The sequence below is a fragment of the Musca vetustissima genome, unplaced genomic scaffold (genome assembly GCF_032173495.1).
Source record: "Musca vetustissima isolate MV318-11 ecotype Yass unplaced genomic scaffold, APGP_CSIRO_Mvet_v1 utg43444, whole genome shotgun sequence".
NCBI classification, from domain to species: Eukaryota; Metazoa; Arthropoda; class Insecta; order Diptera; family Muscidae; genus Musca; species Musca vetustissima.
The window spans coordinates 109,897-123,021 of NW_026877807.1; the positions used below are offsets into that span (position 1 = coordinate 109,897).

General features: G+C 36.3%; 2 protein-coding genes across 2 annotated transcripts in view; one reads left to right on the forward strand and one right to left on the reverse strand.

The window, feature by feature from the left end:
- Window positions 1-621: 621 nt before the first annotated feature.
- Window positions 622-1,605, reverse strand: LOC133322470 (mitochondrial thiamine pyrophosphate carrier-like). Its single transcript, XM_061531464.1, has one exon. It carries the CDS (start codon window positions 1,603-1,605, stop codon window positions 622-624), a length of 984 nt encoding a protein of 327 aa, XP_061387448.1.
- A 930-nt stretch (window positions 1,606-2,535) lies between these two features.
- LOC133322471 (sodium channel protein 60E-like) overlaps window positions 2,536-13,125 on the forward strand; it is a gene marked incomplete at its 3' end in the record, with an annotated part of 114,708 nt that continues 104,118 nt past the window's right edge. Inside the window, exons 1-2 of the mRNA XM_061531466.1 lie at window positions 2,536-2,665; window positions 12,091-12,299. Coding sequence (XP_061387450.1) covers window positions 2,536-2,665; window positions 12,091-12,299 — 339 coding nt within the window. The remainder of the gene's footprint in view (window positions 2,666-12,090; window positions 12,300-13,125) is intronic.

The window sequence follows — 13,125 nt, forward strand, 5'->3', positions numbered from 1 at the left end:
AAAATTGCTAGAAAAGCGTTGGACTAAGTGTATTGAAGTTTCAGGAGGTTATATTGAAAAATAAAAATATTTTTGATAAACTAAATATTCTCTTTCATTGACCGGCTAAGAAGTTTCCGAACAGCTCACGTATTCAGGGGTCTCTGGTAAATATTTCGAGGTTTTGCAAAGGGAGGAATGAGAGATTTAATATAAAAACAATTTGCAAGGATCCCATGTTGAAGAAAGGAATTACAAAAAATCCAAAAGTCAACTATAACTTATTTTTTTAATTAGATTTATAAAAAGTTGCATTTATCACATTTTCATAGAACAATAAGTCAGCCCCAGATACCCCTATATTCTTATAACCTTAATTCTTAAAACCTTAATTCTTAAAATATAGAGTAATTTTTCCTGTTTTTATTTTTTTATTTATATATTTGTCTTAAAGTTACATTTCAAGCATCTGAGTAGCATAGTTTTTCTTTTCTAGTTTCTGTGTTTTTGTTTTTAAATATTTTTTTCAATATCATCTTTTCGTCATATATTATTTGTTGTTGTAAGAAGTATAGATTTAATTAATAATTTAACTTAATTACGTAAACGTATAAAGTCAGTTTAACAGTTAGGAGAGTATATCTATGAGTCGTCAGATTCCAATTCGGGTACAAAGGTGGCTTTGAAAATATCATATAAACTAAAATAGAGCGCTGTTGTGAGTCCGGATTTAATGAGTGTGGGATTCATGCCTTTGTAAAAGCCCAGGATACCTTCTTCTCGATAGGTCAGCCGTATACATTCACCAATACCGAAACACACTTGATTGCGGCCAAAGGTACGACGGGCATTTTGGAAACCTTGCAGCTGTAGACGTTTCTTAATGAAGTCCAGGGGGTAGACAATGGCCTTGGAGACCACACCGGCCACACCGCCAGTAAACAAATGCACCACCACCGGCAAATGATGATTGGGTGGTTCAGCCATGCTCATAAACAGATCATTGGTCTTGTGATAGAAGGCAAAATTGAAGCCAATCAGAGGGCCAATTTGTATCAGTGTCGTACCGAGACCACGAAACAGACCATAGAACCCCTCAGTTTTGATAATATTTGGAATAATGTGTATCACACTGCTTTTGCGATTTGGATCTTGACCCACCACCCGGGTGCGGACCACATCAAATGGCATTGAGATTGTGGTTCCCACGCACCCAGCCACACCACCACTAATAAAATGCCTTGTATTTTTATTCTGATCCAAATATTCGTATTGACGTAACTTCAAATCGATTTGTTCATAGGACCAGAATTGGAATATCGTATAGAGCATGGTGAGCATTTGGCCGGCATTGTGACCCTTCCAAAAGGCCAAGAGACCTTCTTCTTTGTAGATTAGCTTACTGGCCTGTACCAATGAACGATATTTGGAGGGATGATCCTCACTCACGGGTTCCAGTTGTAATTGGAATCGTATCTTGAGGACATCAAATGGTTGGGTAATGGTTCGTGTAAAAAATCCTGAGGCTGCTCCCGCCGAAGCCTGTTTCAGTTGGGTCAAAATCGTATGACTTTGAACTGTGGCATGGTGAGGCTGATGATGATTTTCTTTTGGTGTTGTGGACATGTTGGAATATCGGATTTTCCTCGGTCGTTATTGATGGTGTAGACAAGTCAACGCCCTGGTTTTTAGTATGCCTTGAGTGAATGTGTATGTGTGACCGACCACCACACAGCCAGCCTTCTTTTTCCTTTCTGCTTCTTCTATTACCCTGAGATTCGTTGGGGATGGATGGAAAAAATGTTACTACCACGTAGTTATCTGTAAAGAGAGAGAGAGGGATGGGTTATAATTTAGTCTCATATAAAACATTAAGTAATTATATATGGTGTTCGTTGTTGTTGTTGTCGTTCATTATAATTTGTAGACAACATTTTGTTAATTGATTTTCTGATTTGTTTATGCCATCTTAATTTTATGGCAATGTCGTTGTGTTAGTCTGTATATACCCCAAAAAACAGAACAAAATTTACTATCAATTAAATGTTTATTACACATTTGGATTTTTTTTTTTTTGGGATGGGGTTTACAAATTACCCATGTTTCTAACTAAATGTAATTTAAGTTTATAACAATCCCATTAACAGCGGGGATTTATTTTTGTGTGACAATGACATCAGACTAATTTAATGGATGTTTTATTAACAACAATGGCAGGAAAAACTAAATTTAATGGCATTTACATTGATAGAGAATTCGGGACAATATTTCTTTTTATTGGGATATATAGATAAAATTAGGAAGGAAGTACGAATATTTTACTAAGGTCGTGTATAGTTGAATTGTGGCAATTATAATGGGCTTATAAACTGTCAGATCAATAAAGAACCCTTAAGGTCAGATCAGCAAACTCGGTATCAATATCAACACATGCGAATTGCCGAAATAAGAATATCAGGATAAAACGCCCCCAGTGGAAAAATGTTAACACTAAAAAAGGAAAGACCTCAACCACTGCCCAAGATTTAAGGAGTTGTTGGGCTTAGGCAACGATAGATGGCAGCCCCAAAAACAGCCGAGGAAGCAGCTAGCCAGAATAACATGAGAAAGGTACAACAAACAATAGATAGCCTCACAAATAGAAAGTGTACCAGGATACCAGTACAAGCAATTAAAGATCGTAATGGTAGGCTACTAACAAACAATGATAAACAAACTCAGAGAGGGAGAGAACATTTCTAAGAAAACAGTAACGTCAGAAACACCACTGAAAATTAGGAAATGTACAATGGAAAATACACTTAATATATCGTGCAACCCATAATTAACCAGTAAGGAAAGTAGAAAAGTCGGACGGGGCCGACTATATGATACCCTTCACCACTTTGGGTATATTCAACAGATGAATCCTAACAGACGTCGCATTTTTAAAGGACCAGTAAAATGAAATTGGATTCATAGACGTGTCATTCTGCAACCGATACTAAATTTTTCATTTGGTCAGATATAAAAGCTATATCTAAATCTGAACCGATTTCAGGAAACTTAACACACATCATTCTAGACCTAATCCAATACGCTGTGCCAAATTTCGTGCAAATCGGAAGATATATAGGGACTTTGATGGACCATTTACATTAGATCGGACGAAAATATATATGGGAGCTATATTTAAATGTGCCAAATTTCGTGCAAATCAAAAGATTTCCAGGGACTTTATTGGACTATTTACCTAAAATCGGGCGAAGCTATATATGGGAGCTATATCTAAATATCAACCGATTTTCACGAAATTTTGCACACATCATTCTAGACCTTATTCATTACGCTGTGCTAATTTTCGTGCAAATCGAAAGATATATAGGGACTTTTGTTCGCCATTTTCCTTAAATCGGACGAAAATATATATGGGAGCTATCTGAACCGATTTTTCCCAATTCCAATAGGGTTCGTCCTTGGGCCAAACAAATGAGCTGTGCCAAATTTGATCCAAATCGGATCATAAATGCGACCTGCACTTTGTTTACAATTTAACATGGACAGACGGACGGACGGACATGCATAAATCGACTCAGAAAGTGATTCTATGTATATTCTCAAAAGGAACCATGGGTCTATCTCCATCAGTATCGTACTGAATTAAGTCTAGAATGATGTATGTTAATTTTCAAGAATATCTGTTCAGAATTAAATACAGTTCCCTTATATATTTTCGTCCGATTTCATGCAAATGGTGCACCGAGTAGCCTATGTTCGTTCGCTTTACATGAAATATTGCCGAGGGAATTGGATTGAAATCGATTTTTTTAAATGGTTTAGGTTTAGATATAGCTTTCATATATTTCTCCATCCGATTACATCTAAGTGGTGTACCAACTAATTAAAGTTTTTCCGATTGCGATGAATTAGTGCACAACGTACCAACGCATATTGGATTTTGTAAAATATATTCAGATGTAGATATAACCCCTATATATTTAATTTTTCTGAGGTCATGCAATTTGTGTACCAGATAGTAAAGCGAGATAAAATTGTTGACAGCGAACTGTACTGCAGCATACCAAATGATGTATGTAACGGTTGCTCAATTACGTCCAGATATACATATAGCTCCCATACATAATTTTGCTCGATTTCATAGAAATGGTACACGAACAAGGCCCCGTCCTACTTTTGAACTGGCCTCACTGGTGTTTTATATATCCGCAACCATATGTATAATGAGGGTATATACAGTGGCTCCATCGAATAATCGGACAAGTGGTTGTCAGATATAATAATGCTATACATTTCAAAAAAATTGTGTAAATGTGTAGTTTTTTTCGCTTTTATTTACACATTACTTACTTATATTTCTGAACAATACAAAAAACAACAACTTTCCTAGTGATAACAGTAAATTTCGTCAGAAAAACAAAATTAACTCAATTTATTGTGTTCAACGCAAAATCGGACAAAGCAAAGTATCAATGTGCAAAAATACAAAAAATCGAGAAAATAATATAATTCTTCCCAAAGATGCTCAATTACGTTAAGGTCTGGGCTCTGTGCAGGTGTTTGTATAAGTTTGGGGCAGTTATGGATCAACCAAAGCTTTGCGACACCTGATGTGTGCTTGGGATCGTTGTCTTGATAAAAGGCAAAGTTGTTCGCGATACCCAATTTGTCTGCACTTTGCTTTACATTTTGTTTTAAAATGTTGAGGTAGACAAATTTTTCCATTTCTCCCGCACTCGACCTGCAACCCCAACCCATAACAGAACCTCCTCCGTTCTTAACAGTGGCTTTTGTATTCTTATGATTAAATTCAGCATTTGGCTTACGCCACACATACATCTTTCCATCTGATCCGTGCAAATTAAATTCGCTTTCGTCAGTAAACAGAACCTTAATATAATGAAAACTATCAATAGAAATGTATTTTAAGATGATCTATCATCAAATTACCTGCTTCCAAAAATCTTCTGGTTTTATTAAATACTCCTCGGCATATTTTATTCTACTGTTTTTACTTTTAAGGCTTATAAAAATTATAAACAAAATACATATTTGAAGTGCATATTTTCATAATAACGGGACTTATAGCATTGATATAATGCTTTGTACGATTATGCGATGAGCGCAAGAAATTGAGTTATTTTTGTTTTTCTACTGATATTTACAGTTATCGTTAGAAATGTTGTTTTTTTCTGTTCGGAGAGCTATGTATGTGAAGTCGAAATAAATGCAAAAAAATATATGTTTAACACTTTTATTTAAGTTCAGAATACATTTATATTAGAAATACTTTTGTCCGATTATGCGATGGAGCCACTGTATACACTTTGCCAAGATAAAAATGTTCCTCATTGAAATATTTGTTTTGAACCCAAGTTTCATTAGACCAAATCCGTTTCAGACAATTCTGGGCCGATTTACAAATCACTATCTGGCTGTTGGGCACAATTACTCTGGAAGAGAGAAACCAATTTCACCCGAACTTTGCATATCGCTATATTTCTTTCAAACTTAAATCAAGTTCGAAGATGATGCGTACCAGGTTCCAGCGACCGTTTCCAGCTCGTCGAATAAAGAGCTGATCGTCTATATTCTGAAGCCAATGGATCAAAATTGTATCAAAAATATTCATCGAACTCTCTGTTACTATTGTTATATAACAAAATAAAATTTACCATACAACATTAACAACATTAGTGTACATTATTTACGTTTTGGTATTAAAATGGGTTCAACAAGTCCACTTTTCATTTTTAAATATGTCTCATTTCTAGTAAAATTTCATTTATTTTATCTAAATTTAATAAATACAGACTTATATATAATCCATGCTATGTTCTTTATACGGCATCGAGAATATACACCCTGTATCATAGAATGAACTATAAATTCAACTAATATTTATGCATACATTCATTTTCTGAACTTGGTTTATTTAATAAATTTAGTTTATATAAGACTCACACACAAATACACTCTATAATGCAAATAAGCATACAACACACACACATACACATATAGATATTGCCATTAACCTACAATATAAATTTTATATCATTAGATTGACTTTCAATTCTATTTGAAATGATTTCTTTCTTGCCACTCTATTTTCCCACCCCTCTCTCAAGCTCTCTCTCGTTCACCAGCATTGAAACCACAAATGTTGGTTTCTATTTTCAATTGAGTTAAATTGCAATGCCTGAGCAGAGAAGGACATGGAAGAAAGTTGGAGGGGATTGAGGTAGAAAAAAGCTAAAATAATAGGATATCTGTATATAATATAATGTGAAACATATTTCCTTATTTCACAGTTCCGTTATTATTAGTTCACACTCTTTACCCCGACCCAGATGATATGGCAACAACACCCAGATAGGGAGAATGACATACACATATCCGCACACACACACACAGAGAGACCCATATTTAGTTATATGTTTGTCTGTATTCAAATTTGAGATTATTATAAGGATACGCTACATATAAATGGTAATTTTTGCCTTTGCTTGTTCTTCTATCTTCGACGGATGGTCGTTCCGACACTGCTGTTAGAGAAATGGCAAATTATGAAAATTATATGTGAATACGACAGAGAGAGAGAGAGAGAGAGGGATTTATTTTATGTTTTGCAAGGGACATTGAATAAAAATAATAAAAATAAATTTCAAAATTGATAACATTGATTGTCTTTGTCTCTGTATGTGTGAATGTGTGTATTAAATTGCATGTTATATTCTTACAATTTGAAAAGGTAATTGTATGAGGTGATTTAATCTGATTTGAATAAAGGACGAAAATAAAATATTATGGGGTATTGATGACATTGACAGGCTATTATTATTTTAAAATAATGTTTATGTAAATAAAGTCAATATACAAGATAAAAGAAACAGAGTGACATTTTGATCATTACATGGATTTAATTTTAAAGAACTTATTCTGAATTTTTAAAGGCCAATAGATTGCACATTTTTTTAAAAACTTTTTTCAAAGCAACAATTGTGCGTGATTTTTTTTTTACATTTTTATTTCAAATGACCATTTTTACACGCGTCGATATTTATTTTTTTTTTTCAAGGAGCAGATTTTTAAAATCATTTATTCAGTGACTTTATTGTTGTTCTATAAGCCGAGCTTAAAGAGATTTTCAAGCGCATCGGTCTCATTCATTCGCGCAACATGACCAGCCACCGTAGTCGCTGCAGCTCAATACGACTAACTATATCGATGTCCGCGCATAGATAGTAAAGCTTGTGGTTCATTAGATATTCACCGTCAACACAGATCGGCCCATAGATCTTTCGGAGAATTTTTTCTCTCAAACACTCCAAGAGCTGCCGAACAAATGTTCGCGAATGCTCGCGAACACTGCTAAAAACAACCACAAACAAAAATATCATAAAACCAGTGAGCGGAACAGTATAGTCGGACGGAGCCGACCATATGATACCCTACACAACTTCCACGAAACTATAACTTTCTGTGGTTCTATATTCCGAGCTTGGGCAATATCTCGCGATATTTGCACCCTCTTGACCGACTAGAGGTCAAAAAATGTTACCAATATTCAGTACAGCCCTTTTAATCACTTGTTCAGATTCCCTTCACCGTGGGTTGTGTTGTGATGTTCGGCTTTCAATTTTGGCCTATAGATCGACTCGAAAAAAACCAAAAAATAAGTTTTCGGTCCATTTCATCCCAAAATTATTATCTGATCATCACCAAAAATTTTAGGCGTTGTCGGTGACCATAACTTGAACCTCATGCAAAATTTCAAAGCGATCAGCGCTATAATTCCGCCCTCTAGTGTGGTATTGGGTTACTAAATAATATATGAATACGTAAGCACCTGTAAATATTTATGTGTAAGTCCCGCATCCGAGAACATACGACAATATAAGTGGTATCAATTTAAAGGTCAACCACTCCTCTTGAACATACTATCAACTTCTCGGGTCTAGGACCTTCAGGTGCAAATATATACCCCATAGAATACAATTTTTGTAATCTTTCACACAAAAGTCAGTGTCCAGTTTACCCGCTAAATATTGACCGATATTTATCAAAACAAGCATACTTATTCTTTGGTTCGATCCCCTTCTCCGTGCAAAATTTCGCGGTGTTTGGGTCATAATTGCGGCCTTAGGAGCGATCCCCTAAATATTAACCGATCTTTTCCAAAAACAATAGGGGTCTTCATTGGCCAGAACCCATCCTACATGCAAAATTTCGTGAAGATTGGTCCATAACTGTGGCCTGTATCGTGTTTACAAATTATAATGGACAGACGGACGGACGGACACACATGTCTAGATCGACTCAGCTAGTCGAGATATGACGATCGGTATACTTAATGGTGGGTCTAGGACCAATATTTCGCTGCGTTACAAACTTTTGGGGCTGCACAAAGCTATAATACCCAGACAACAGAGTTGTGTAGGGTATAAAAAGTAAACACACACACCAAATGAATGTCGAATAACAAAACACATGTCCAACAACAATTGAGTTCAAGAACTTTGTTGTTATTGTTGTTGCTGTTTTGAGCATTCGCGAGAATTCGGGAAAGTTTGTTTTCATTCGTTAGAGAATATCAAAAAGAATTTCAACCACAAAACGAAACGAGCGAAAGCAGGGTCAAAAATTTCGCTCGCGAATGATTCGAAATACATTTTTTTTCGTTTTTTGCTCATTTTACGAATGAATTTATGACGATAAATTCTTTACCAAACGAACATTCGCCAACGAATGTTCACACACACATAACAAACGATTGAGAGCACACAACAACGTTTGTTCGTTTCGTTTGGTGGTTGAAATTCTTTCTGACATTCTCTCACGAATGAAAACAAACATTCCCGAATTCTCGCCAAAGTTTGTTATTCCATACACTTTCTGCTACACACACATTCATTCGTTGTGTGGGTGTTTACTTTTTTTATGATATTTTTGTTTGTTGTTGTTTTTAACAGTGTTCTCGAACATTTGTTTTTTTGGTTTTTCAAAAGAATGTTCTTCAGAAACAAATGCTCGCGAAAGAATGAATCGAAGACACTTGCAGCGAAATTCTATCGTTCGTGAATTTTTCGTACAATGAGAACATTCGCGAGAGATTGCAAATGCTTTTTCATTCATTGTAAATTTATCATTCGCGATAAATTGAAAATATTCGAATTCTCGCCCGTGAGAATTCGTGAGAAAGAGCGTATTTTAATCATTCTTCGCACCCTGCTTTTGAGTTTTTTGTTCAGACCATAGTAGCGCCTGTTGGCCAACACTATCCTTCTTTGAATTTCAAAACTGATATCATTTGTTTTATTTATGGCGGTACCAAGGTATTTAAAATCTTTAACTACCCCGAAGCTGTAGTTCTCAAGTTCCACAGTTGGTCCAAGTCTACTTGACGTTTTGCGCATTGATACCATCAGCTTGGTCTTCTCGTCATTTACTGCCAGGCCGACTTTGGCAGACTCCTTCTCAATGGTGGCTGTTACCGCTCGCAATGTTCGACCCATTATATCAATGTCATCGGTGTAGGCGAGTAACATGTGTTGTTTGGTGTGCAGATTGCCATTTCTGTTCACATTCGCGTCTCTTATGACCTTTCCCAGCAGGATGTTAAAAATATCACACGACAAACTGTCACCTTGTCTGAAACCTCATTCGGTATTGAAGGGCTCCGATAGGTCTTTTCCGACTTTAACTACTGACCTTATGCCACTCGAAGTTATTCTGAATAGCCGTATTAATTTTGCAGGAATACAAATCGCAGACATGGCGATGACATGGTGCATGCATCTGACCACCAGTCTTGAATAGTTCGACTTGTAACCCATCGGCACCTGCTACTTTATTATTCTTCAGCCGATTGATTGCTATTCTGACTTCATCTTGGCTAGGTGGTATAAAGTGCAATACCGTCATCTATTATGCTCCTTCCAAATCCTCCGCACGCTGTCTGTATCTGTCACCAGGCTTCCTTCTTCATCTTTACAAAGCCTTCAGTTTGGTGTTTTACACGTTAGTAAAATTTTCGAACTTCATTCTCACTTCTGTTCATCCCGATTTGCTCACGCTCACGTTTTTCTTGTTCTTTTTTCTGAACATACGTTTCTCTTCTCTCCTTTTCTTCCGATAATTCTCCATCGCATTAAGTGCTGCTATTGTCCGCCCTATACGCTGCGTTTTTCATATCAGCAGCATTACGACACTCCTGATCGTACCACGGTCAGGATGGTGGTCTTTGGTACCCAGGTGTTGCTTTTGTTGCAGCTTGAAGGGAGTGGGCAATTCTCTGCCATTGTCTTCTATATTATTATCGGGACAAGGGGTGCTTTCGTCAAGCAGTTGGGTAAGTTGAACGGTGTAGGCCTCTGCTACCTGTTGTGTTTGCAGCTTTTCGACGTCGAGTTTCCGTATTGTGTTAGATCGAACCTTTGCTGCTATATAAGACGAGTGCGAACCTTGACTGCTACATGGTAGTGGTCCGAATCGATATTCGCTCGGATCGGATCGATCGAACGTCGAATACACTGGATGAGTGCCTTCCGTCTATCACAACATGATCAATTTGATTTCTCATTGTTTGATCGGGAGAAATTCAGGTGCTAACTACCATGTTTTTTGCTGTCGTGAAGTCAAACAACCTCGTTGTCTGATGTTGAATTTTACGACGGTGGAGTTAAAAATATTTTCCCTTCCGATTTTGCATTAAAATCTCCTAGCAGAATTTTAATGTCATGGCCAGAGCAACGGTCATATGCTGTTTCTATGTGCTCGTAACATATGTCTTTGGACTGTTCATCTATGTATTCGGTCGGAGCATGGGCACAAATAAGACCGATGTAGAAGAACTTCGCTTTTATATGGATGATAGCAATTCCCTCACCTACTGAAGTGAATCTGGAGACGAGGTCTTTTATTCTCCTATTAACCATAAATTCGCAGCCAAATTCACATCTTGTTTCATGGCAGCTATAATACAGTGCGGAATCGTCTGATTTACTTACGTCTGTCCCTTTCCATCGCATTTCCTGGCAATAATATCGGCTTTGTACTTCTTGAGTACATCCGCCATAGGGAACACTGCGCCTGTTCTATACAACGTACGCTCATTCCAAGTGCAGATTGGCAGATCGTGGTACTTTACACGTTTACGGGGGTCGTCAACATTGGGGGGTTTTGGTGTTCTTTTTCGTTGTCTTTTTCATTTTCAGTAAGAAGGGGTTTCCGAGTGTGGGCAACTAACCCGACGCCTCCACCCATTTTTCTATAGTTCTTATGGGTGAACTCAGCTCACTATTTCAATGGATGATGAAAATAGTTAACCCAGGTGACACCGCAGGAAGGTCAGTGTCCACAATTGAGATGAAAGAGGGACCAAGCCAGGACTTTGCCATGTTAAAGCCAATCAGAACCGTTGCTTGGTTTCTACCATCCCCCACGCCCTCGCTACGACTATACACAAGCATGGATTTTTTAAAAATATTTGTTTTCAAGGACTTATACAGGTGTGGATTTTTTTTAAATATTTTTTCAAGGACTAAATAAAATGTATCGATAGTCCCTTGTCATTTCCCTTAACTTCTTGTATTACGAAAAATAACTTTGATAATCTGAGGCAGGAGCTCCACCATCATCTGTAAGTGGTAATTTCATAAATAATTAATATAAAGTCTCATACACAATATAAATAAATGTGTATGTATGGATGTATGTACATGCCGACTTGTCAGGTACACAGATTACCCACTTAGCGAACGTGTTCCATGGATTCATAAAATAAATCATTTTATGAAAAAAAAAAAAACAAAGAAAATAAAGAAATCTTAATTACATTTAAATTGCAACAACGGCATGTGTCAGAGGCAACAAAAATATTGCACAAGACGAACATAAAGGAGAATGGGGGGGAGGGCAAAAACAAGACATAAACAGAACGGATGTTATAGCTTCTTCGTCAGCAGCAATGTGGCTGTGCTTTATCCTTGAAACATTTTTTTCCGTTGTCGTTTTCATATTTAATGTTTATTACTACTCAACATTAACATTTATTTTCATCGTTATTTATCTTCATATCTTAATTTTGTTTTTCGATTCTCCTCTTTCTTACAGTTGCCAAACAGCAGGTTGTTGCCTACACACAAAAATCGAAAATCAAAAATGAAACCCGTCACATCCAATTGGTTCGTGAATATGGCTTTCATCCGCGCAATAAAGCCACCGTCGAAGATGGTGATGTTCTGCCAAAGAAATTTGAACCATTTCCGGAGAATATGTACGGACGGCCACTGGAGGAAATTGATCATTTCATATATGAAGAGGTAAGTTGTTGGGCAAGGAATTTATTGTTAATTTATGTTGGAGAATATATTCCATTAGGGTTATATGAGTATGTGTGTGGGTGTTTGTGTAATTCTCGGTTTTCTTTTTTTTTTTGGAAAGAAATAAATGCATTACGGAAATGAAAATGTTATCGCCCACACATTTATTGCCTCAAGTTGTGGCCATCAAAAGTTCCCCTTTTTATGATTAAGTGGTTCGTAAAAGTTGGTAAATTGTAGTTGTTGTTTTGTTTTGGGATAATGGAAAATAAAAATGTAGGTTATAAGGAAAATGCCAGCCTTAAAGATGCCAGGGATGCACAATGGTCGTGTGGGCATATGCGAGGACCTTCTCATCCATTACATGTTTGAGCTAATCATAAAGTTAATAAACATTAAATATGTCTTAATGCAGTCTTCTATGAATTTTCATAGTGTGGTTTCGATGTAAAATATTCGTTTTATTTGTTGGACCCATAAAACTTGCTTTCAATTATTGTTTACTCTTGGAACCCGAAGCGTCATTCCTTTCCTCCTTGGCTAATAAATGCAGCTACAACCTTCAAAATTCATAAAATCGGGAGGAATCGTTTTATGAAAATTATATGGGAGGGACTAATGATAATGTAAAACGTAGTTAAAATATTCGACAAAAATTCGTTAATTTCTGCATTTTATAAAAATAATTTTGAAAGGATACTTTTAAGGACTCTATATATGGTTGGATTTAAAGAAAATTAATGACTTAAAAAAAATCAAGAATTGAAAATGTATTTGTACATGTATTAACATATTATTTTATTTTCACAGAAAACTGCATATGTCA

Excerpts from the sequence above, each read along its gene's own strand:
- LOC133322470 (XM_061531464.1), bottom strand. The coding sequence starts at position 1,605 with ATGTCCACAACACCAAAAGAAAATCATCATCAGCCTCACCATGCCACA.